General features: G+C 31.2%; 2 protein-coding genes across 2 annotated transcripts; both read right to left on the reverse strand.

The window, feature by feature from the left end:
• Positions 1-1433: 1433 nt before the first annotated feature.
• On the reverse strand, positions 1434-7059 carry LA1 (La protein 1). Its single transcript, XM_085707134.1, has 10 exons — positions 6913-7059; positions 6750-6828; positions 5123-5275; positions 4173-4315; positions 3660-3808; positions 3167-3271; positions 2664-3084; positions 2209-2356; positions 1886-1964; positions 1434-1775 (listed from the first exon to the last, which is right to left on the reverse strand). Exons 1-10 carry the CDS (start codon positions 6961-6963, stop codon positions 1682-1684), a joined length of 1422 nt encoding a protein of 473 aa, XP_085563260.1. The 5' UTR covers positions 6964-7059; the 3' UTR covers positions 1434-1681.
• An 8263-nt stretch (positions 7060-15322) lies between these two features.
• LOC146952946 (sulfite exporter TauE/SafE family protein 3-like) lies at positions 15323-20388 on the reverse strand. The gene is made up of 12 exons (XM_085707172.1): positions 20144-20388; positions 19810-19969; positions 19189-19389; positions 19030-19094; positions 18842-18869; positions 17771-17847; positions 17504-17605; positions 16988-17038; positions 16675-16896; positions 16216-16309; positions 15957-16097; positions 15323-15562 (listed from the first exon to the last, which is right to left on the reverse strand). The coding sequence occupies exons 1-12, from the start codon at positions 20294-20296 to the stop codon at positions 15486-15488; spliced, it is 1371 nt and encodes a 456-aa protein (XP_085563298.1). The 5' UTR covers positions 20297-20388; the 3' UTR covers positions 15323-15485.
• Positions 20389-25950: the final 5562 nt, after the last annotated feature.

A 25950-nucleotide genomic window follows, 5' to 3' on the forward strand; every position in this document is an offset into this window, starting at 1 on the left:
GTGGGATAAGGCTTGGTTGTTGTTTGTTTGTTTGTTTTGGGGTGGGTAACCCAATCATAATAACACAAGGCACCACCCCTCCTTCAAGCTCAAATCAACTATCATCTTCTGGGTGCATTTAGTTTGCACCACCAATTAGATGGGTTCAACTTGGACTATTTTTTTTTATGGTTAGATTAGATTATACCACCAAATCTTGCTATGGTCCATCCACACCAAATCAAACTCATTAACTCCATCTCTCTCATTGCAACTCTCTCTCCTGAACCAAAATGAACTCCTCACTTTTCCATTCTTCTCTCTCCTTTGAGCTTCTTCAACAATGGTGGTTTTTTTTTCTTTCCTCAACAATGGTTCAAAAAATGCAAACGATTTCTTTTTGTTCCTTCTTCTTATTTAGCTTTGTTGGTGTGACAGAAAGGAATCAACAATATATTGGATTAAATTTCAGAAATTTCCAGTTCATTGCCAACTTGAGAATCAATATATTGACTAGCTTATGTTTCTAGTGATCAAACAATGGCAAGGATGTCTTCCTACATTACCCAGAACAAAAAAACAAATTCGTTGTTGTTGATGAACCAAAAGAAACAAATTATTAATTAACAATTAATCAAGGAGATTTTACATCTAATTAGATTACTTGAGTGCTTCCTCTCACAATTAGATTTTACACTTTTAATTGAGTGCTAAAACCTCTAAGTTATACCATTACACATTTAATTTTATAATGGTTGGTGAAAGAAAAACATGTTGTGAAGAACACCATAGAGAGCAGGAAGAGATGAAAGAAAGAGTGTTTGCAATGAGACTATGAGAGAGAATGGGTTGATGGCTTGTATTTTGTGTGGGTGAACCATAATAAGATATGGTGGATGGTCAAATCTAATGGTAAAAAAAAAGTGGTCCAACTTGGACCAAAACTTTAGGTGGTCCAAACTAAAATCACCCTCATCTTCTTAATGAAAATGACCTGACCTTAAAGTCTTAAACCTAGATTGACATGGGTATAAAATGAAACGTGTTATGATAAAAGTAGAATGTTGGCAATTCTAATGATTATAATTGATTGAAATTTTAAAACTTGTTGTCACTAGATTTTGAACATATTTAAAAAAAAAAAATCTAGAAAAATACCACAAAATGTCATTTCATACACATAATGAAGTTTTACGTTCTTTTGTGTGCACTATGATGCATATGCCACAAACCGACCTTAGTTCTTACGTCATTTCACACATAAAAATTTGAGAAATGATATTTTGACAACCACTTTTTGACAACTTTTGGACAACTTTCTCTCTCATACTCACATGATGTTGTTATCCTCTCTCTTCCTTTTTCTCTCTCCATTGTTTTTGACCAATAAGAAGTGAGAAAAACAACGTTTACCTACTAAGTTTAAGGTGCGTTTGTTTACCTACTAACAATATACTACCAAACTAACATTTACTTATAAAAAAAATTAAAATACACACGTCAGTGTTAACTTACCAAAATTAATTCAAAAATAACACGAGAAAGTAATGTATAATTAATTGTTTTACATTGCCAAATTGAAACTTAACTAAAAATACTGTTATACAACCAACCACAAAATCTGAAAGTAGCCGAGAACAAAATCAGGCAACCCTTGAAGCAGCTACTAAACCGGCGTTGTTATAAATAACCCTGAATGCAGTTAATACTTTCTATATTTATTTTGGCGACCTCGTCCAGAATCATTGTCTCTATTACGCGAAAATTTGCCTCCTCTACCATACCTTCCTCCTCCCCTGAAAAGAGATTAATATAATTAGTATTCTAGTTTGAGTTTCACTAACCCCAGTGATCCCAAAAAATAGAGAAAATCATTAAGGTTAAGAGATAGTTGTGTGCCACTTACCTTCCTCGGTTGCTAAAACTTTCTCTGCGTATATCTTGTTTACCACGAAGCTGGCTCCAGTATTGTTTTTCAGCTTCACCTGATTACATACCAATCAAGAATAAGTCTCAGGGTCTGTTTGGTTCAAACAAGATGATATTTAATGAGATATCAATTTACATTTTAAATATTATAACATTTTGTGAAATTGTAAATTCTCATGATATGAAGCGTGCGTTTATTCCATAAAAAAATTATTGTCACTAGAAACATTAGAAGAAAATACAATAATTAACACATGAAACCCAACTGATTGAAAAATAAGATGTAAAAATAAAACTAACCGGTCACTGGATCTAGAGTAGCAATATAATTCTTCACAACTAAGCCCCCCTTTTCCGAAAGAGCTGCAGCAGCACGTGCTTTCTGAGCAGCTTCAGGTTCATCAAACCGAATGAATCCTGACTCATCTCCCATATTGAAATCTATGTACTGTGCAATAAACATGAATATAACATCAATATACATGTCTTAAGCAAAGAAAATTTCAAAAAGTCAATTCTTAGCAAAGATAATTCAGAAAGTTATTTTTTAGTAATGTGAGTTAAAGATCTAAACCACGGTCAGGTTATTAAAACAAAAGAAGGAAACTGTATCTTTCAAAAGTGCTAAGAAATCCAAATAAATAAATAAAAGACAAGAGTTTTAAACAATAATAGATAGCTATGAAGTCATAGATAAATATCAAACCAAAGGAAGAAAGTCCCAACAGCTGGAGAACGGGAAAAACCATATTTACCTTCACATCACCAAACTTCTGAAACACAACCTTCAAATCTTCACGTAAGACAACATCTGAGTCGTTCTTGAAAATAACAGCTGTTTTTTTCCCAGTTTCCTGGCCCTTTTCGGCACCTTCAGTCACCTTTCCTTCACCTGCCCCATTGTTTTCTTGGCTCTTCTCTTCAACTTCAGTCTCCTTTTCTTCCTTCACCCCATTTTTCTCTTGCTCCTTTTCTTCGCCTTCAGCCTCCTTTCCTTCGTTCACTCCATTGTTTTCTTTATCATTGTCATCATTTTCTGACATCTTTTGATCACTTTCCTCAGCAGCAACTTCAGAGGGTTTTTGCTCATCTGTTTTGGTCACGTCATTATTCTTTTCTGGAACTTCATCTGAATTGCTCTTTAGTTTGAAGGCTATAACTAAGCCTTTAGGGTAGCTGTAACAATACAAATGAAGTCAATTACTTTGCTTTCATTTTATGGTTAGGGGTAAAGATTAAAAGAATTTCAGAATCTTACTCTTCTTCTGTATTTGTGTTATCCTCCTCGTGGTTGGAACCCACATTCTTACGAGATTTTTCATGCTTTTCTAATTCCTTTTCTCTTTCTGCGTCAAAGTCCTGCCTGCATTGAGTAAATATATACAATATTATTAGACAATATATGCATATAGACAATATATGCATATAGACAAGACTGTCTTACGCCCCACAGGTAGAAGTTAGTAAATGCAGAAATTGAAGTTTTTTATACAGGGATGCCAGGAGAATCATAATCACTCACTCTAAAGCAACTACCATCAATTACAGTTTTTTAATAAATATAGATATTAATTGACGCTTATTGTAATATATGTATTTGTCAAATGGATTGACAGAAAATATTGGATTATATACTCTTAATTTTCTTCCTATAAGAAATTATAATAATATACAGCAGAAAAAAAAAACTTTATTTCACTAAAATTCATCAGCAGTCAGTAACTCAGTATTGAATCTATGAACATGCTTACTTTGGCCTTAATTCTAGCTCAGCGCCTGCATACACTAATTTTTGCTTCAAAACATTTTGCATTTCTTCATCTGATGAGAACTCAACAAGGGCAGTACCACAGAAGAACTTTTTGTCTCCAACATGACGGGGCAACCGAACACTGTTGACCTGAAATCAAAAACAAAAATGTTACATTTTTTGTTCTACAAAATAAATAAGTATTTTTTATAATACCAGACTATACTCCAAACTATTTTTGTTAAATAAATATATAATCTAAAACCTTCAAATATTAACCACGGGATTCAAATACCAGATTTATCTTAAAGAAATCTCATGTTTACCAGAATCATAGGCCATGCTTCAACTTTTCACCAAGAAATTTAATGAATATACATAAAGCATCATTACTCGGAGGCTAAGGTTAGCAAACATGATGCATTCCGACTATAATACTGTTAGAATGTAAACCACAGCATTAATGTTAATATATATATATTTTTTTTGAAGGAAGCATTGATGTTAATATTACCTTGGCATATTGACCGAAGAAGGACTCCACTTCTTCAAGCTTCACAGTATATTCAAATGGTGATGCAGCAATCGTTCTTATCTCAACCTGCTCAATTACCTCTTCTGGCTTGGGAAGTTCAGTAATCCTGCCAACTTTGCTCCCTGGAATGCACGAATAGAATGACAGAAATAAGTAACAAGTTATGTGGTCATTCAACACAGAAACAAAATGTCACGTATGTGGTTAAATGTCTTTTTTTTTTTCAATCTAAGTCTCACTCGCCCAATGAACAAAATTTCAAGTGAGAAATAAACTAAATTTATGACCATCTACTCTTAGAGAGTTTCAAAACATAATCCAGAAAATTAATGATTCACTAAATGAAATTTATATCTATTGTGGTTTTCTTAATTAACGATAGATATAAATTTCATGTAGTGGATCATTAATTTAGAGTTAATCGAAGGTGAGCATACTCTAAATCTAAATCAGTGACCATACAACAGAACAACATAAATCGAAGGTGACCATACAACAGCATAATCTAAATTAATGGCCATCTATCGTTAATTTAGAGTTAGCAATAGTTTCAAAACATGAAATTTATGACCTTCATCATTAAAAATATAAACGTTGTAGAAATTAGAGATTCATATAAATATAGTTACTAGAGCTTTGCAAAGAAATTGGTCGCCTACAACAGTATAGAAGGTGAAAGAAAACCACTCGCTAACTTTAAATTAACCAGAACAGCAATCTATCCTATTCTTAATTGGCCAGCAAAGTGAGAGAAAAAAATCACACAGCTATGTTTAATTAGAAGTTGCAGTAATATAGATTTTTTAATCATGAATAGCACAAATAAATAACCTATTGCAGTTGCCTGATTAGAATGAATTTATCACAAAATTAGATACAACAATTATACACAAAATGGATGAATGGATTCAAAAGAGAAAGAAACTGACCATCTTCTGATAGCTTGAGTGAAGCAGCATTTTTCAAAACTTCAGCAACAGCTTTGACAGTTTCTTCCTTAACATCAGCGGGCTTAGTATCATCAGCCAGCTTAAGATGCTTTCGCATCCGATTGAAGGAACAAAGCAAAGCCAAACTAACCACTGTGTAGTTAGAATTTCAGTTAAGATCAACAACGAAAACAAAAACATGTTTAGCATTGATCAAATGAGAAGAAATTGGAATGCTTATTTTCCCTGGTTTACATTTTGGTAGGATATCTCTGTAAGTGGGACCTTTGGTACCACAGTGGCCCCACAGAGCATCCCAACAAACTATAGTCTTTAGGAGAAGTTGGCTCATACCCCGCAAGGGCGTATGTTCAACTCCTGTTGTCAACGTTGGGACCTGTGAAGTACCGACACAAACACAAACACAAGACACGATTTTGACACATCAACACCGGCAGTAATTTGAGAAAATACCAGAATTGAGTGCAATTACAAGTTTCGGTGTCAGTCACAAACATGTGTTGGACACCGGACACGCTTTCGATCAGACAAGTTTCGGTTCTACAAAGGTTAGGACTCTGTTAGTGGGTAATCTGTTGGTACCTTTGTCAGCGCTCTGTGAGCCTTGAGGCCTACCCTGACCCTAGTCAGCCCAAGGGACCCAACTCACCTAAACTTTTTTCTATAAAAAAAGAGTAATCTCCGCCCAAAGATGTGTTGTGGGGATTGAATACCAGTCCTCCCCCACAAGGTCAGCTGCTTACAAATCGAGTCACACCGACTAGGGTTTACCCTACTTTTTATTGGTATTAACGAAATGAAAACATTTTTTTCACGTTTGTTATGTTGAATTGAAGAAAAGAAACTGATTTTAGGACACTAAAATGGCTAATTCTATGGTGCACAACTAATTGTCTTGTACCAGACAAGTTTTTTTTCCACTATTGGATCAAAAAGTCTCATCATATCTCACTTGATCCAATGGAGAGACGTGTTAATTAAATGGTGGAAATAAACTTATATATGATACAACACCTATCTCACTTGTGCACCATAGAACTAACCCACTAAAATTGAATTGAATGGCTTGATTTTTCACGTAAATATGAGAGTGAAGGCATACGCATACCCATTCCAAAACCAACAACAAATGTAACTGCCAGACATCGACCTATGTTACATAGGTACACGGATACGGTACCCGGTATGATACAGGTACAAAAAATACAACAATTTTTAAAAAATTAAAGTATGGGGTACATCATTAAAAAAAACAAAGTTTAGTTATATAATATAGCATGAGAGAGATAAAATGTTCAATTTACAAGAAAAACATTGAAATAAAATTTTAAAAAGTAAAAAATTAGAGAAAGCTAATTTCACTCAAAACGAGAAAAAGTGGAGTCCCGCGGTACCAGGCACGTACCTGGTACCGCCGGTACTTCACAATTTTACTGGTACCGCCGGTACTTCAATTTTCTTAAATGATCGGTATTTACATGTAACTATCACTATCGTGTTTTATGTCGGCATTAAATAGTTTTAACTACCTTCAATTACATTAACAAAACCCTAAAAACCTAAACCAAATTGATAAACAAAAGAGGGCAAAATGGTAAAAGGATACTTCCATCTTCACTTTCATTGACAGTTTTGCTCAAGAAATCATCCCTGGGAAGATTACTATCACTGAAATAAAATTCAACCTGCAGTTTCAAACAAACAAAAAATTAAGATAAATCAAAACGACATAAGAGTTGAATAATTAAGCAAAAACGACGGTTACTAACCTGTCGTATAACCTTCTTGGTTGTTTCTTCGTCAAGTGAATGTTTCGCCATTGATGAGAATGAGAAAACTGAAATTAGAGAGTGGCGGTATGGGAGAGAAAGAGAAAGAGAAAGAGAGAGTGTAGGGTTTTGGAAAGAGATTTAGGTCGTGTTTGGTTTTCTAAGGTTTAATTATATATTAACTAGGTTTTAAATATTCTCGTGTTCTAAATTTACTGTTCTAAATCATATGCTTGAATTTTCTATCCCAAGATAAATAAATAAAAAAACATGGTTAGACTTGGACATTCATTTTTGTATAAAAATGAAAATAAAAATAAAGGTTAAATATTTTTTACTAATAAATATTTCAACTTTCTTTTAGTTTCAATAAAATTTTCATCCGCGCCCCCTCAAAAAACAATAAAATTATCATCCGTTTTTGGACCCTCAAAATTTCTACATTGCTACTTTTAATTTAGGCTTTTAAATCAACTCGTGTTTATTATTCAAAATTTTAAATAATTTTTTTAAAAAAATATTTATAATATTATAATAATCTTTCTAAAATAATTAGATTTTTTAACAAAATATAAATTACATATGAATTTTTAAGTGTTAAAACATAAAAACTCATTTAATTCATTCTTTGTTCAAAAAATTAAAATTTTTGCAAAAAAAAAAATCTTTAATGTACTAAACATGACTGTGGACAAAAATAATTAAAATTTGAATATTACACATGAGTTGACTTAAAAGTAAGGACCAAAAGTGGTGATATACATTTTTTGAAGACCAAAAGCTGAAGAAAAATGTTAAGGAGACTAAAATGAAAAGTTAAAATATTTACAGGGACAAAAAACATATTTAATCCTAAAAATAAGGGAAATGTTAATGAGTGCCAACAAGACACTCTTTAAGGACCATAATTGGCAAGTATTCATGAAAATGTGAGTATGCAATGCATTGGAAATTGAAATATTTGACTTTTTTTTAGGAGTAACTATTTATTTTGAAATGTTTAAATAGTGTCATAGGACATTCGCTAACAAGGTTGTGAGTTAAGTAAAACCTGACAAAATTGTTTTGCACAAGAATCAAATTCGTATTCTCTTGAACAATTCGTCATTTGGTTGAGCTCATTAACCGCTTGAGTCTTATCACTTGATTTCTCGATTCCTCATTTGGGATTATAAAGTCAAGCATGTACACCCTTAAAATTTGTGAACGAAGAGTGTATAAATACATTCTTCAACACACACACACACACACACACTCATACGCGGTTTATATGAGATTCACATAATTTGGTGGAACTCATATAAATTTTAATCGACTGAATAAAATGTATTGAGATGTATGTAATATGGTACATGCTCCTAGTATTATTCATTTGTAAATAGACAAAAAAAAATCTTGATTTTGAATTATACTGAGCAACACGATCCTTATGTTAACGGTGGCATTTAGCTTGGACCCATGATAGTATTGGTCCATCTTGGACCAAAAATTACAGCCATTGGATTAATTTGTAAGCAAATAATACAATACACCTTATACATCTGATTATTTATTTACTCTCCAAAATTTCCTCTTCCTTTCTCTTCCCTTTTTTTATAATCCGCTTTCTCTCTCTTTTCCTGGGATTGAATCAGAATTCATGATTGGAGAAGAAGAAGATATTAGTGAACAACATCATCATCATGAGTGATGATCAACCTCAAAACTAATGACTATGCTCACACCACTGGCTGTGCTCATATCCTAGATCCGAGTATCCGACCCAGATTGTACCACCGCAACTTCAACCCGGCGATGCAACCCCCACCCTCTGTGTCACTCAGGCGCTGGTTTCAGAATCCTTGCCCTCAAAGTTTCGTTTTTTATAAGTTGTAACAACTTCCATTGCTTATTCTAGAAATTAATTAATGTTGAAATTAGATTTAACAAAATTCCAGCAACATAGTAAGATCTATAACATGCCATGGCGCTGGAGACCAAAATTATTAACAACAAAAAGCTGTACTGATTTTACTCTCAAGTTTTTTAATTTTTGGATTAATCTTTGGTTAGCCATGAATGATGAACTATTGGGTTGGAGGGGGAAAAATGAGAAGAAAAATTGTATTAGTTTCTTAGCATACGGGAACAGAGTGAGATAGAGAGAGAAGATATAGAGTTGGGGCTAGATTTGATATGTGCAGACTATGATAAGATATGGTATATAATCTAATCAAGCTGTCAAAAAAAATAGGTCCATGATGAACCAAAATTTGCATGGGTCCATTTTAAACTGAACCTATGTTAACTTGCATCTAATTTATTGTTATATTAGTATTGGATCGATATAAAATGGTCAAGTTGGTTCTCAAGGCGAGTGAATGGAATCTCAAAAACCTTTCTAATAAAAATTGAATGAGATTCAATTTTCTCTTTCGAAAAAAAATGAGATTCAATTTTCAATTTGGGTAACAATCTAACAAAAATTAGGTTTTAGAAGGAAAAAATTCAGCACCTAGATTGAATTAATCTTACTTACTAAAGCTTGTCAGGTCAAGCTAACCCTAACCCTAAAATTAACCTAGCATTTTCCCTCCCATTTCTAACGCATTAATTCCAGGTTTGACCTCTTCACCCTTAATACACGTCATAAATACATTTAAATTCCGGTTGTTTGACAATTCATTTCATTTAAACCCTTAATACACGTCATAAATTCATTTAAATTCAGGTTGTTTGGCAATTCATTTCATTTAAGGACACAGTTGTTTGAAAAATAAAATAGTATGGTTGCAACATTTCAATAATAGAACACGGTTGGAAAATAAGATAATATGGTTGCAAATTTTCAATAATATGGTTTCAAAAAAATAAACACGGTTCAAATAAAAGAAATGCATTAAATAATTTTTTTTAAAAAATAAACGATATTGCAAATTAAAATAATATGTTTCAAGTCAAATTATCTTTGTTTCTAAAGCTTGTCTGGTCAAGCAATCTCTAACCCTAATTTTTACCAAGCTTTTTCCCTCCCATTTCAATGCAATAAATTCGGAGATTTGACCTACTCACTCTTTTGTCATGCAATAAATGTCATTCATTTCAAATTCGATCATTTGAAATTCTCATTTAAATGTCCTTAAAGCATTTCGAATTCTCACATTTGACCTTCTCACTCCTTTGCCATTCATTAAATGCACTTTTATCATTCATATCAAATCTGAAAATTATCTCCTCGTTTAAATGCAATTGTTTGACATTCTTCTTTAAGATCAATCTCTTAAATGCTCCTTTACCACACAATAAATTCTAACATTTGGCCTTCTCACCCCTTTGTCACGCAATGAATTTCATTCACATCAAATCCAAAAAATTTATCCTCATTTAAATGCAATTGTTTGACCTTCTTCTTTAAGATCAATCTTTTAAATACTCTTTTACCACGCAATAAATTCTAACATTTGACCTTCTAACCCTTTGTCACGCAATGAATGTCATTCATATGCTCATGTTTATCTCTTATTATTAAAGCTTAACCGCCTCAGCAGAAATCATCTTCACCCTCTCATGGGTCAGCATAGTCAAGGAAATGTGTGTGTTTTTTTTTGAGGTATTTTAGATACACCATATTTTCTTTGAGTCAACCCATGTTTTAAAAATTTCTAATTGGGGTTTTTCAAGTTGTAGGTAAAATCAAATTTTAATTGTATTACACGAGATTCAGATGTGGTTAGTTCTATGTATTTTTCTTATATGTTTTTAAGTTGTTTCTGTTTTTAATCTCATACTTACCAATGATGATTTAGAGATGTATTTTTGTTTTATGTTTTCAGTAACGTGTAAGATGTTTCCTTATCCTCAGAAAATCTAATGAATATGTCTTTTTTGCGTTAAGTTATATGTCCACCTATATTTTGATTCAGTATAATATAGTGTATTTGCAAATTATTCTATCTGATATAGTGTTAGAAGAAAATATAAAAGACAAAAAAAATTATGCGTTGACATAGCGTAAACAAAATTTAAATAAGTTAAATAAAGTTTGGATACATCGTTAATACTCAAATTTAAATAAGTTCAACTTATTTTATGATTTTAAGAGATAGAATCAAAGTTATAAGACATCAAACAGACTGAGATAGAAGCAAAGCTATATAGTTTAATACTCAAAATTTAAATAAGTTTAACAAAGTTTGGATACATTAATAGTACAATCAAGTTTTAAAAAGTTCAACTTATTTTATGGTTTTAACATGCATCCATATGGAATTTCAATACGAAAATGGCCAACATACTTTTCTATCATTAGTTATCCTTTTTTAATGTAAGTTAGTTGGTTATATGGTAAAGCACACCTGACTATGATTGAATGTATATGTTTGAAACCATTTATTTTAAGTAACATAATGTTGAATGAACGTGTAACCTCTCTTAAGCCTTAGAGGTTAGCATGTCTCAAACATCTGACCTCCACTATCTTCATTCCCATTTAGACTTTATAAAAATCAAAGATAGTTATATATTCTAATGTAGTAAAAATTTGCTTTGTCAATTGTCCATGTAAATCCAAGAACGTGTTTGCATAAATTGTTCATGTCTCTTATTTGTACTTTAATGATGACATACTCTAACGATGTCAACTTAATACTAATTATGTAATACAAAATTACAACCCAATTAGATGATATAACTTATTCGTCGCTTTTCTTTGTTGGTTGGACCCGTGCGTCGCACGGGTCGATGTTCTAGTTGGTTATAAAAATGAAAGAGTTAATAAATATAAAGAGGAAGAACACGGGTAGCACTTTGGTGCCATTAATGGCACCGTGCCATTAAATCTGGGCCATTAATGGCACCAAGATAGATGTGTTGTGTGGCCCAGATGCAATGACATTGTATTTGTGTGGTCCAGATTTAATGGCACAGTGTCATTAATGACACCAAAGTGCTACCCGAAGAACACATAGATATATAGCGGTTCACCCACACCATCTTCGCTAATGGGCTTATCTAATACCAATGACTAAGTCGATTAAGTTCTTTCAATAGCAAATGACAAGTGTTTAATACAATGTTTATACCAAAAATTGTTCCTTGATACTTGAAGCTTCAACCTTGAACTTCAATCTTTCGACGATCTTTGTGGTGATGAATCCAATTCTTGATCTCAAGAATTTACTTTAAATCTTTACAGGAATCACCCTTGGCTAAGGCTATGAGCAACTAAACCATTGAGCCTCCTTTGAATATTGACAAGATTTTGATTCCAAGATGAACAATTTGAATGACCAACCACAATTCTCAATTGAGGTGAAAGGATCACAATCCTTTACTTTTGGTAGCCAATTTTCCCCATATTAGAACCTTGAGGAAATCGCGCTCTAATGTACAAAGATTCAATATAATCTAAGTAACTCAAATATTCTCAAATCACAAACAATTTCTAAGTGTTTTCAAAGAGATGAAGGAAACGAGTGTATAAGAAAAGAGAGTGAAGAAATTTAATGCCATTGAAAAATGGTGTTATGACTTAAAGTTTTTAAGAATAGAAGGAATGAACTTGTTAAAAAAATACTGAAAATACGACTAAATCTATTTAGTCAAACTGAAAAATGAATAGTGAATCGATTCATACAAACATAAAGTTTTAGTGAATCGATTCACATATTCATAAAATTTGAGGAGGTGTGTTTTTATTTTGGAGACGGTCATCATGAGTATTACAAACTTTCATGAACTTATTTTTCATCTTGTTTTACCGCATGATTGAACTTCGTCTTCAAACCTTTCTAGAAGGTGGGGATAGTGTGTTGCTCTAAAATGGTCTAATGTTATACTCCCTCCACTCCTTTTAAAAGACTACTTTAAAAAAAAAATTAAATACATTTATTACTCTTTTTTCAAATACATTTATTTGAAATATGAAAAGTTAACATTAAATATTTTTATAGACAAAAGTTAATTAGGTAACAATAACATATATTTATGATAAATTTATTACTGCAAACACTTTTCTTAATACCTGCGATTTTTGTAAACTATTCTTATACTAAAAAGGAATGGAGTATACAATTAAACTATGACAAATGCTAACTTGTGCCCTCAAGGGCACATGTTAAGGAACTAATTATAGAAATATATATATATATTAAAAATTGTGCAGTCAACTTCTTAAAAGTTAAAATATTATGTTTTCCAATGTAAAATTGATCTTTTTAGGTTCTTTAACATGTGCCCTTAGACAATTTAACATGACCCTTAAACAGGTGAATGTAAATCGAGTCAAACTGAAAGATAGTTAAAGTCAATGTAGCTGAATCTTTTTCAGCTACAAGTAGGGCTGGCAATGAACCGAACCAACTCGAATATAGTTCGGAACTCGACTCGACAATTAACTCGTTGAACTTGGTTCAAGAACCAAATGAGCTGAACTTGAGCTGAAAATTAAGTTCGTTAAATAAATGAGCCGAACTTGAGCTATATGTAGTTCGACTCGATTGGTTCATGAGTTGGCTCGATAATATATATATATATATATATATATATATATATACACACACACACACATACATATATAGGTTTGAAAGTGGAAGAATATTTTGAGTATATTCTCAATTTTAATCGTTTAATTTAGTTGGATATTGTCTCTCTTATATGCACAAATTTGCTGGTTGGTGGTATGTTCTAATAATAATTTTAAGTTTTTTCGGAAACGTAAAAAGAATTATGCCCAACAATAGTAAAATAAGAGTGGTCTCATTTAATAATAAATGGTGAAAAAAGTTTTACATTGAAAGTTTTTTTTTTTTTTTTTTGAAAGTTAACAGCTTATGCATTGTCAATAGTCTAAGCTTTTACACAAGATAAAATAGTCCCACATCGGTGGGTTTGAAACAATAGAGATTAGACTAACTGTATATAAAGAAGAGTGACCCAACTTCATAGTATTAAGATTCAACAGTAGCATGCTAGTTAAAACAACGCTGGGTCAAATAATTATATTTTAGAACCCAAGTTTATAATTTGCGTGAGAGCTTTTAATTTATTTTAATATATACTTTTTTAAAAGAATTGAAAGGTCAAAATATCTATAAAAAAAGTTGGCATTTTAATTATTTGATTTGAGCCGACGAGTTGAACCTAACGAGTCGAGCCGAACTGTTCGTGAACTTTAAACGAGCCGAACTCGAGCTTAACAAAAAGTTCGTATTGAACTCGAGTCGAGTTTCGAGCCGAACCAATTCTTATCGAGTCGAGTCGAGCTCAGACAGGTTCGACTCGACTCGACTCATTTCCAGCCCTAGCTACAAGTGAGCCCATTTATAGTTTAGGAATGATAAATGAACAACCTTTAAGTTGTTCACACCGTATGTTGATACGGTTTACTAGGACAAATTGATTTTTTTAATCATTTTATGTTACCTCAAAATCCGTGTCAGCTTGAATTGCTTTATGAAAGTGATACGGTGTGGGCTAGGTTGTTAGTTTTTGGATGTCAATATAGCACTGCTCTTTATAGTTTCAAATTAATTTAATTTAAAAGAAACACCTTAGGCACGACAACTATTTTCCAGGGGCACTACCAAGGTAGTGCTCAATGTTCATGCACAACAAAAATAGCCGCATAACATGGAATTGCTAGGCAAGCCACAAGCTCACACACGACCACAATTTTAATTTTAAACGAGTAAATACAATTAGAGTCCAATTTTAATTGGTCACGATCATTTTTTTCTAATTGGTCACGATCATTGTTGATAAGATTTAGGCTCTTAAATACTTGTCTACATATACAACATGTAAATGTCATTTTAGACAACTTATTTGACTCAAAACTTAGCTCATATTTTATTGCACCTTTTTCATAGAATTTTAGTTCTCAAAACAACAATCGCCTCTCTAATATTCTTTTGGTTAAATATTTTTTTATTAGATATGTTTCTGATCCCTATAAAATTGAGATATTTTAAGTTTATTCCTTACTTTATTTTAATAGTTTTTTTAGTCTCTATAAAAAATTCTTGCGCTCAGTTTTAGTCATTTCTAAATCCAAATTTGTTTAATTATACGAATTTTTAAACAATTTTTTGTAGATATGTTAAGAGTGTTACTAAAAGTTTATCTGAATCCCTAAAAAAAAAGTTTATCTGAAAAAAAATTGATTTTTACGTCCAAATCATATTTAATTCATCTCATGTTAAAAAATTCTAAACTTTAGTAAATGAACCTTTGATAATGTTCCAAACGTGTCTTTGAAAAATCGTTCAAAAATTTATGTGTTTAAGGATAATTAAACAAAATTAAAAACTATTAAAATTAAGTAAGGACTAAACTTAAAAATTCCTAATTTTATAAGGACTAAAAACTTATTTATTTAATTTTTTATAATTTATGCATAATGAGACGACACATCTCATGTGGACAGACCAAATTCAAAGCTTCCACTCTAATATATAATTAATAGCCTTTGAAGGCTCTTCGTGTGTGGAGAAGGCAAACAATAACGCCAAAACTTAGATAAATACATGAATCTCTATGCATCATATATGCTAGTAGCAAAAATTCATCATAAACAAGATTAAATTCATCATATACTAGTAGCAAAACTCCTCAAATCCCATGTATTCATTATTCTGAATCCTCTGAATCATGCGTGATATTCCTACTCCACCTATAGACAACCATACAAGTGAAAGTCATGTTGCAAGCAAGTAGTTTTCTTAGAGAAATGCATAGTGAAATGAAGGTTTAAAATGTAAAAATTAATTAGCAATCGTCATATTTTTCTCCGCAACGTGATTATTATGACGTTTTTAGAGGCCTCTGCAATCACATCGCAACTACAATTTTAGTCACATCAATTGCATGTATATGTCTAGAAACAAATTCTATAGAAGTTTTGGAGGCGTCTGCAACCACATTGCGTCTGCAATTGCTGCCGCTTTAATTGCTTAGTATGTTTGCAATTTTTCGCGATGTCTAGAATATTTGACATACACAATTTAAATTATTTGATCATATAACATTCTCTTAATATAGTTAAAACAAACATGGCAATTACTCACCTAGTGCAATTGCACTAACAAGAATTGTGAAGGATAAGACAAAGATAATCAAGGAAGCCCTTTGAAAGATATTGACAAGTTTGTCAATGATTTTCTGTCCTATGTATGCTGCAATGGTAGACACAAGGGTAAGGTAGAGAGCTGCAAAGCAAGATGAAAAATACATGTTAGTATATTACTTGAAAAGTATACATAGTTGAATTTTATGAGCATATGTATATTTATAAAAATGTGAAAGATGAAGTTTAATTTTAATTACCATAAGGAACAGGAAAACGTTTCAAGAGGTAATACTGTGCAACAGATATAGATGCTGTGAATGTCATTCCTAATGAGGCTGAGGCACTTGCTAACTGCAAGATTATGAAATATAAGATAAGATAACTATATTTTGATCAATTTATGTGATGATATATAGAATATACTAGTAGTAGGATTGGTCTCGTAAGTATAGCTCAAATGCTGAAAGACCGTAGGAATATTTGATACGAAGGGACGCGGATTCAAACACGTAATTTTCCGCTTCTCAATCCTTAGTGTGTGTGACACTCTCCTATGAGGGCCCTAACTCAAGAATATCATTACATGAAAATAATGCAACCATTGAATTTGCATTCAATAATTAACATTATTTTAGGAATGCCATGCTATGATCATTATTAGGCCAGTAAAAAAAATGAATGCAAGTGAAAATGCATAGTATTCTACTAGAATTTACCTGTGGAGCAATTCCCAATTCAATAAACAAAGGGCCCATGACAAATCCACTACCTACACCAAGAAGTCCACCCAAAATTCCAGCTAGCAAGGAACAAGAAAGTGATAGAGCTAGAAGGTGCAAAGGCCAATGTGTGCCATGATCTTGTTTGGAAATAGTAATCTTCTTCCCTTGATATAAGCATGTTGCTTGGTATAGAGAAACCCCTACAGTAACTGGTATCTATAAAACAAAATTTACAGTAAATTTGACATAGTAGGGATCAAATTAAGTCACATTATTTGACACAGTAAAAGAAAGTGTACAAAGTTACCTGTAAGAAAGTAAATATCCAGAATGTGATTGAACATCTAGTTGTATAATTCTGTTGAAAAGTGAATCCTTTTAATGATTAGTTCATATAGGAAAAAAGGGAGAGAATACATTAATGGTAAAAGTTCTAAAAAAAATCTGCGACCACGATGTAAGACACAATATGATAGTTTTTTATATCTCTGCGACAACAACTGAAGTCGTATTTGATTATGCTTTTCCGTAATATCAAGATCGTGATGCGACCACAATTTAAAACCATGACTTCTACAAAGAAAATTACAAAAATAGGCTCCTCGTAGTTGGAATAACCTTGCACCTGTCCAATCAGTACATTAATGACCGTTGGTTTCAGATTGGACAATTCACAAAACATACAAATTTTGTATTTTTGTTCGAAAAACCAAAATACTGAGCTAGAAATCTGGATCGTCAATCTTAATCCAACGATCACCGAAGTATTGACTCTATGGTTTTAGAATATTCCAACAGTAGAGAATCTGGATTTGGAATTTACCTTGGCAATCTGTAAGAGAAGGACAGAAAACCAAACAAAACAAAGAAGTCCAAATTCCTTCCAACGAATATTGCTAAGAATGGTCCCCTGGATTACGGTTACCTACATGCATAGCCGCATATAAGTTTTTTGTTTTTTTACAAAGAAAGAAATGCATCTTAAACGTAATATTTAAATCATTTATGTCCAAATATGATTTAAGTATTACATCTAAGAAATGATTATTAAACTATATAAAGAAAAAACAATATTAAAATATGGACATACTTGTTTAATTTCCTTTTCAGGTCCATCATCTGGACAACTAGGCAAATACTTGTACTCCACATCTTCACTTGTAGCAGCTGGAAGAAAATGACAATATCATAATGATTAATAATTAATTGATACATATCTATTAAGTTTGTATCTTGTGACCATGTGGTTTGACTGAAAACCAATAATATATATTATGGCTTTGGTAAAAATAGCGGATAACTGATAAGTTAGCTGATAGCTTTTAGCTGATAAGTTAGCTGATTACTGATGACTGATAAGCTAGTTGAAGTGTTTGGTAAAATTAGCGGTTTAACTAGCTGATAAATGTAAAATGACATAAAAGGGTATTATTAATTCAAAATATAAAGTTTATATAACTTGATATTTAAATATTCAGGAATTCTTAATTCAATTTTGTTTTTTAAAAAGTAATTGAAATTTATAAATTTAATATATCTTTTATATTGTAAATTAAATTTTATTCACTAAAAAATTTATTTAAGTATAACGAGGTATATATATTTTTTTGTCAACGGAGGTATATATATTTTTTGTCAACAACATAAGGCAAGAGAGATAAATGGAGGTATTTTGTCAAAAAAAAAGAAAGAAGATAAATGGAGGTATATATTGTCAGCAACATAAGGCAAAAGATAAATGGAGGTATATATATTGTCAGCAACATAAGGCAAGTGAGATAAATAATAACGAGGGATGTATTTGTCAAAATAATAATAATAATAACGAGGGATGTATATTTATTAGGGAAAAAAAACGAGGGATGTATATTAGAGAATTGTAGGTTTGAATTAAATTATAATAAAAGGGTAAAAATGGATTTTAGATAAAACAATAGGGGTAAAAGTGGAAGAAAATATGAGAAGCTATAAGCTATAAGCTCAAACGCTACTTGAAATAGCTTCTGAAAAATAGTTTATAAGCTCGTGAAATAAGCTATAAGCTCATGGTCAAAAAGTGTTACCAAACAGAGCTTTTTTTGTCAAATGAGCTTATAAGTTAGAAGTTAAGAGCTAAAAGCTCTTTTTTGGTGTTTACCAAACAGACCCTATATACACTCACCATTAGACTCCAAACGCTTCACATCCTCCTGTGATTGAAAAAGAAAATATTAAAAATGTAATTATAAATCAATTTTTAACATTGACGATCTATTAACCCACTTGAATTAATCTGATAGTCTTAACTTGAGATCTTGGAATATGCACATAAAATCACCTAAACTATTAAAAAATATAGTATTGATATACCTCTTTTATTATGGTTTCCTTATTCCATGTGTCAAGACCCTTTAAGTAAGCCCTCACTGATGTCACTGTGTAGTCTCAATATAACAAATCAACCATATTAGTTACTAAGTGAAAAATTTAAAGTGGACCTTTTTGAAGTAGAAATCTTGTATAATTTACCTATAAAGACAATAATTAGTAGAACAGTAATCATCCAATCTGCAAATATTACACTTAAAACAACCCCTATGCTAATACCAAGAATTATAACTGGTGCATTAAGAAGCACCAAATCATAGTCAATCATTGGTATATCAAGTGTTGGATGCCTTAGCTTCAAATTGAAGAATACTGTCGATATTGCAGCACCAGTAACCATACCTAAAACAAACACAATAAATGGTCAAAACCTCAAACCATTTCAGTACCAAAGTAGTTCGTAAACAAATTTAGGTCGGTTGGAGCTCAGATGCTCACTAGAGTCAGAGCAAACTTCAAAACTCAGAGGACACTGATAGAAGTACTTACATATTATCCACTAACTAGATTTTTATGCCAGAAATGGAAATTGAACTTACACTCTTGTGGCCTTGTGGGTTATGCGTGAACTCGTCACCAATTGGACTAAACTTTGTAACATTTTTTTTACATCTTTTTACATCGATTAAAACTTCAACCAATGTAAAAAGTCATTTTTTTAAATATTTTCAAAGTAATCCCAATATCAAAGATCCATTCAGAAAAATCAGTTTATGATGGAGATCTATTGATTTTGTCATGAACAACTATAGAGGCTCTTACATTTTGAAATAGCAGTGGCTGATTTTGCATCAAATCCAATAATCAAGATTAGCATTGGAACAAAAATGCCACCACCACCAACTCCACCTACACTTCCAAATGAAGCTCCAAATATTCCAATCAAGGTACCAACAATGATTTGCCATTCAAGTCTTATATCCTATTAATGATTAAACAATCAAATTCTATGTTAATTCATATATTAGTACAAATTTCATACACAATAACACACACATTTATATAAGGAAATAGAAACTTGAGAGAATTATTATATAGCAAAGTAGAAGATATTGTGTTCAAAAGGAAATAATTTCAATGGATGCAAAACACTTACTGGCCAAACATGTTCATTAGCTTTGACATGGTAATAAAAAGATTGTGCTCCATTTACTATCCATGTTCTTTCTTCACTTTTGATGGTTCTATTAGCACAAAAGATGAGAAGAGCAAACAAAAGAATGAATGAAAACAAAACCACATTTCTCATGACTCTTCAATGATTGAAAACTAGCCAGCCTGGAAAGTGCTAAAGCTTTGGTTGAAAAATGTGAGAGTAGAAATGGAAGAATAGCTCAGGTTAGTGATTATGGAGATTTTTTGGATTATATATATTACTATATGATTGCTTTTATTGATGGTGATTTCATGTGATGTCCACTTCATTTTGATCACTTAAATTGACAAATAGATATTGTTTAGATTAAACTATTGCCAAGTGTGTACATGTTTGAATCAAACTTGGGAAAATTGGTTTAGACCAAAAAATATTTTTTAAATATGCATGTGTATGTTTTAAAAATTAATAATCATATTAAATTATGAAAACATATTTTTGTTCAAAAGCTTGTGGAATCACTTTGAATTAAATGCATTTTAGGAAAACAAACATTTGTTAAAAGAAAATGTGTGCTAAACATCCCAATAGATGTATACCATAAGATCTTGGTATTTAATTCTATTTTGTACTAATTATTTAGTAAAATATTTTATTTTTAATAAGGGATTAAATAAAATTATTTTCATAATTTGTAAATAATTTGTTTTAAAGTATTATTACTTTAAGAACACTATTATACTATAGAAGTTAAAAATAGTTTCTATTTGTTTAAAGAAAATTATTTCCATCTGTAGTGTTTTTGTAAGTGCATAAATTTACACTTTCTCTACCGTTAATATTTTAACAAATTCATGTGGCCGATCATATCGGTAATCGTTTGATTAAGAGTGAATGATATAGATTTAAGCTTGACATTTTAAAATATAAAACAAAAATTAAAGTTTGCTTATTTGTGGTAGTTGTTTTTTCTTTTGTTTTGTTTTGACTGTGGTAGTTGTTTTTTCTTTTGTTTTGTTTTGACAAATGAACGTAGTAGTTGCTGGTATTTAAGAGATAGATTGGAAATCTTCCGTCCGTTTGGATGAATTATTTTTTGGTTTATAAAAAGTAGTTTATACAAATAAATAAGTTTTTATGTTAATTTATAAGTTCTTATTAACAAAAATTGTATCTTTATAAACTATTTTTTGCATAAATTACTTTGCGAAAATTGTGTGCTTAAGTGTGCAGAAAAATATATGAAGCGTTGATAGATGTGATTAACCGATAATGTAGTAGGAAGAAAGATAGAGAGAGAAAAAACAAGTGTTAAATAAATGTTATAAGAATTGATTTTTTTTTTTTTTTTTAAGAAATGTTATAAGAATTGATTAAAATGTCCAAACAAACATCACGGTTGATTATTAATATACAAAAGTTAACACAAATTTCAAACTTTATTTGTTCTTCAAACATAGTATCAAATGGTCCCGACATTCTGTTAGATGTTAAGGTAGTGGGGTTTGCTCATGATCAATGTTCTTTATTAAGTAGTACAATAAAGTTAAGCTTTTCATTTAAGAAAATTAATTACTATAATTGCCAAAAAAAAAGAATAATAATTTATCCTCCTTTGTCGTTTGCATGTATTTATCTTCATTTCAATCATATTATCGATGGAAAATGCTATTTATCTAGAAAAATAGCATCAAGAATTTTTCAAGACACATGTGGCAAGTTTTAATTGCATGATTTATTTGTCTACTTCCTATTTTTTAGTCACACCTCCTTGAATTGTGGCAAATAGTGCATTGTGATTGGTTGCTCTTTATTCTTGAAGAATTCTTGATGTTTTTTTTCTAGATATATAGCATTGCTCATTATCGATAGCTAGTAGATATTTTTTCCATCCACTTCACTGCTGTCTAATAAATACTCGTGTAACATGAGTTCGAAAAAAAAATTCAGCAAAACTTTTGATTCTATATAAGAAGTCGGTGGAATATAGGATGAAAAATAGGAAATCATTTCTAATGGATACAAAACAGTTACTTGGCCAAACATGATCATAATTTGAATGACTCATAGCTTTCACGTGATAGTGTGTGTTTAGTTCAGCTTTGAATATAATTGATTCTGACAGAATTGATTCTAATAGAATTGATTCTGACAGAATTGATTCTGAGAGAATTGATTTATGTTTGGATACAATTATGTAGAATTGATTAAACAAACTGATTTATGTTTGGATACAATTATGTAGAATTGCTTTTGAATGTATAATTACTAAAATAGACATAGCTAAAGGAGAATTGATAAAGAAGGAGAATTGATAAAGGGCAATATAGGAAAATAATATGTTGTAATAATAAAATATAATATTCACTGTTTATAATTGATTCTAGAAAAGCTAAAAGATAGGATTTGTAGCTTCATGGAGAATTGCTTTTGGAGGATAAAAGCAATTCTGAAAAGCCAAACCAAACACGTTGTTTTTGGCTAGAATTGTTTTTGGCACCGTAGAGAATTGCTTTTGGCTGGGCAGAAGCTGAACCAAATATTGTGCTTCATTTATCCATGATGATTCCTCAATTTTGGTGCTTCTATTTAGGGGTGGGAAAAAAAAAACCAAAAATTCGAACTGAACTACTGAACTGAATTGAACCAAACTAAAAAAAACTAAATTATTACGCACAATTTTCAAACTGAACTGAAACAGTTCGGTTCAGTTCAAAATAGTTCAATTCAGTTCGGTTCAACAACTAAAATTTGATTTCGTATGTTTTTTGTTAATATTTTTTCAATAGCATCAATGATAACAGTTCCGAACAGTTCAGTTTAGAACAATTCGGTTCAATTCAAAATGCAAACAGTTCGATTCAGTTCAATTATTTTAAATTTAGCAAACAGTTTAATTCGGTTTGATTTCGTTTTTATTCCGAATCGAACCGAACCATGTCAACCCCTATTTCTATTAGCACAAAGATGAGAAGAATAAACAAAAGGATGTATGAAAACAAACGACGTTTCTCATGACCTTGAATGATGGAGAGCTAGCTAGCCTGGAAAAAAGTAAAGATATTTTGTTTGAAAAAAATGTGAGAGCATGAACTGGGAGTGATTTCTTGTGAGGTGGCGTTTAGGCTGGACTGATCAATGTTTTGGTTCAGTCTGGACCTATGGAAAAATACCTGCAACAGTGGGTTGTTCAGGTAACATGCTTAATTATATATTCCCCCATGTATGTGGTAAATTATAATAGGCTCCACATTGGTAAATAAAATTATAAATTACACACATAGATCAAGTACGCTTCTTATGAATTAAAAACAGTTCAATTCAATTCAACAAGTGAACTCAGAACTAACAACTGAAACGCCGAGATGGCGGTGTTGATCTGGAAAATCATGCAATGAAATTAACAAATTAAACCTAAATCAAAACTTGTTTCCATCGATAATAAAAGATTGAAACAAGGACAACAAACGTTCAGATGGATTTAGAAAGGCTCTAATCATCATGAGTTTAATATTCATAATCCTTCAATCAAATTTTCGTTCCTGTTCGTCCATCTTTTTCCGAAAAACTCCCTACCATTTATTCCTTCCTGTTCGTCCACTTGAGCTTCAGCCAACAACCATTCACTAAGAATATGAAAAGAGATAAAATGGTCGTGGATGAGTTTTCCAGAATGATAGTAGCAGTTTCCGGTGCGGTGGTCGCCGACGAAGTTGCTTCGATCTTGAAATAAATACACGGCTTTTGATGTGGTCCTCATGATGATGATATGGTAGGTTTAGTTTTTTAAATCATGACTTGTGGTGGCTGGAAAAGAAGAGAGAATGTGTTGGTTAAAAATTTCCAACATCTTAGATCTTAAAAGTAAAATAATGGTTGTGTAGAGGAAGAAGAGAGAATTTCGATGGTAGTGATGGTGTGGCAAAAAGATATGAGATGATGGAGGAAGGGTGGCTGAAATTTGGTGTTGGTGGTGATAGTGTAGAAGAAGAAGAAGAACATTGTTCTTCTTTCATGAGAGAGGAAGAGAACTGAAAAGAAAAGAAAAGGCTCACCTGAGCTAATCTCTTAATTTTCCTTTTATTTTATTTTATTAATTCCAAGTTATTATTAACAATTTGTCAAAAAATAGTAGTTTATAGTAATACATATTAATGATGAATTGCATGATAAAAACTCTATACTGGGCATATGTAGCCGTATGTTGTGTATCTTGAGAAGCCATGACTTTTTTTTTTCTTCAATCTAAATTGGCCTATTAAGCTTTCAAAACCAAAAGCAATTATTGATAAGTTTCATGCCACTACAGCAAATGTGTTAGTTAAACCATCCACCTATATAACAGGTTGCCTATATTTAATCCTGACCACTGGTTATATTAAATATTATATCAATGATACACATAAAATGGGACCATTCTGCACCCATAATTTTATGGGTCCAAATTAAACAAAACCTTCTTGTGAATCCACCTCAGATCACTTAAATTGACTAGTTGATTTTGTTTAGATTAAACTATTATGTAGCGTGTGTTTGAATCAAAATTGGTAAAATTGATTTAGACCAAGATTTATTTTTTTTAATATACATGTGTGTTTTAGTGTTAAAATAATAATATATTAAAATATGAAAGTACTCTTTCTTTTGACGGTGAAAGTACTTTTTGTTGAATCACTTCTAAATAAATGTTTCAAGGAAAAACAATATTACTAAAATACAAAAGTTAACATGGTTTTCAAATTAACTACTACCTCCGTCCCAATTTAATTGACACAATTTTGTTTTTCACACATATTAAGAAAAATGTATAAATAAAGGGGAAAGTGAAATATATTGTATTGGGAATGATAAAAGTAGTATTATTTAGTGTTATATTGTATTGGAAATGATGAAAGTTGTATTGAAAATTGAAATGGATCAGTTATTTTGGGACACTTTTTTTTAAAAAATAGGTCAGTTATTCCGGGATGGAGGGAGTAGTACATTTGTTCCTCAAAAGTAACTTGAAATGGTCCAAACATTGTGTTAGCAGCTTTAGTCTTTTGTAATTTTAAGATATTCAGTTCAAATTCCTTTATACAAAAAATTATTATAATACAAAAAATTATTCTTTAAATTTTTAGGGTGTATATATATTAAGCATAATATTCTTGCTTTATCTTCTTCATTTGAGTCAATCAATTATTATACATGAAGGGTCCACAGAGCTAGCTTGTAGGTTTTCCTTACACTCCATCATTGATATATCTAATATACTCGTGTAACATGAGTTTCAAAATTTTGTTTATTTTATTCTTCAAAAATGAAAAGTGAGAATAACAAGAATTGTTCGTTGAGTTTGGTTGAGAATCTGATGATCATAAATTCTTGGTGTTTGTAAAGCAAAGAAGGATAATCACTTACAAACCTGGATTTGCTACTGGCAGCAAATCAAAGCATTCACACGATCATGCATTGGAGGCCGTTTTTTTTGTTACATTTCGATTAAGATTTAAAATTGTTATTCTTAAATTAAAAATTATAAGAGTATTATTTTTCCCTCCCTATGTCTTTCCTAGCGCGCCCTATTTTTTTTCCAAAATTACCCTCGGGACATTCCGGATTGTATAATCCAGACACATCCGGACTATATACTCCGGATTGCACCAGTGCACAGAACTGAAACAGATTTACATGTCATTGTGGTTTTTATCAATTTTTTTTAATAAATCATTATATATATTTGTATAAAAGACAATTAACTTAAATATTATATCAAAAAATGATTATATATATATATATATATATCATTATACCAAAAAAGAGTT

Source organism: Medicago sativa, chromosome 1 (genome assembly GCF_051527215.1).
Source record: "Medicago sativa cultivar Bolivia chromosome 1, Bolivia_mono, whole genome shotgun sequence".
In the NCBI taxonomy this organism is placed as follows: domain Eukaryota; kingdom Viridiplantae; phylum Streptophyta; class Magnoliopsida; order Fabales; family Fabaceae; genus Medicago; species Medicago sativa.

Coding starts and splice junctions, on each gene's coding strand:
- LA1 (XM_085707134.1), bottom strand. CDS start 6,963: ATGGCGAAACATTCACTTGACGAAGAAACAACCAAGAAGGTTATACGA. Junction 3,272..3,659: donor GAGCTAGAATTAAGGCCAAA/GTAAGCATGTTC, acceptor TACTCAATGCAG/GCAGGACTTTGACGCAGAAA. Junction 3,085..3,166: donor AACACAAATACAGAAGAAGA/GTAAGATTCTGA, acceptor GTATTGTTACAG/CTACCCTAAAGGCTTAGTTA.
- LOC146952946 (XM_085707172.1), bottom strand. CDS start 20,296: ATGAGAAATGTGGTTTTGTTTTCATTCATTCTTTTGTTTGCTCTTCTC. Junction 16,897..16,987: donor GGATATTTACTTTCTTACAG/GTAACTTTGTAC, acceptor TTTGTTTTATAG/ATACCAGTTACTGTAGGGGT. Junction 15,563..15,956: donor TGTTAGTGCAATTGCACTAG/GTGAGTAATTGC, acceptor GGTTGTCTATAG/GTGGAGTAGGAATATCACGC.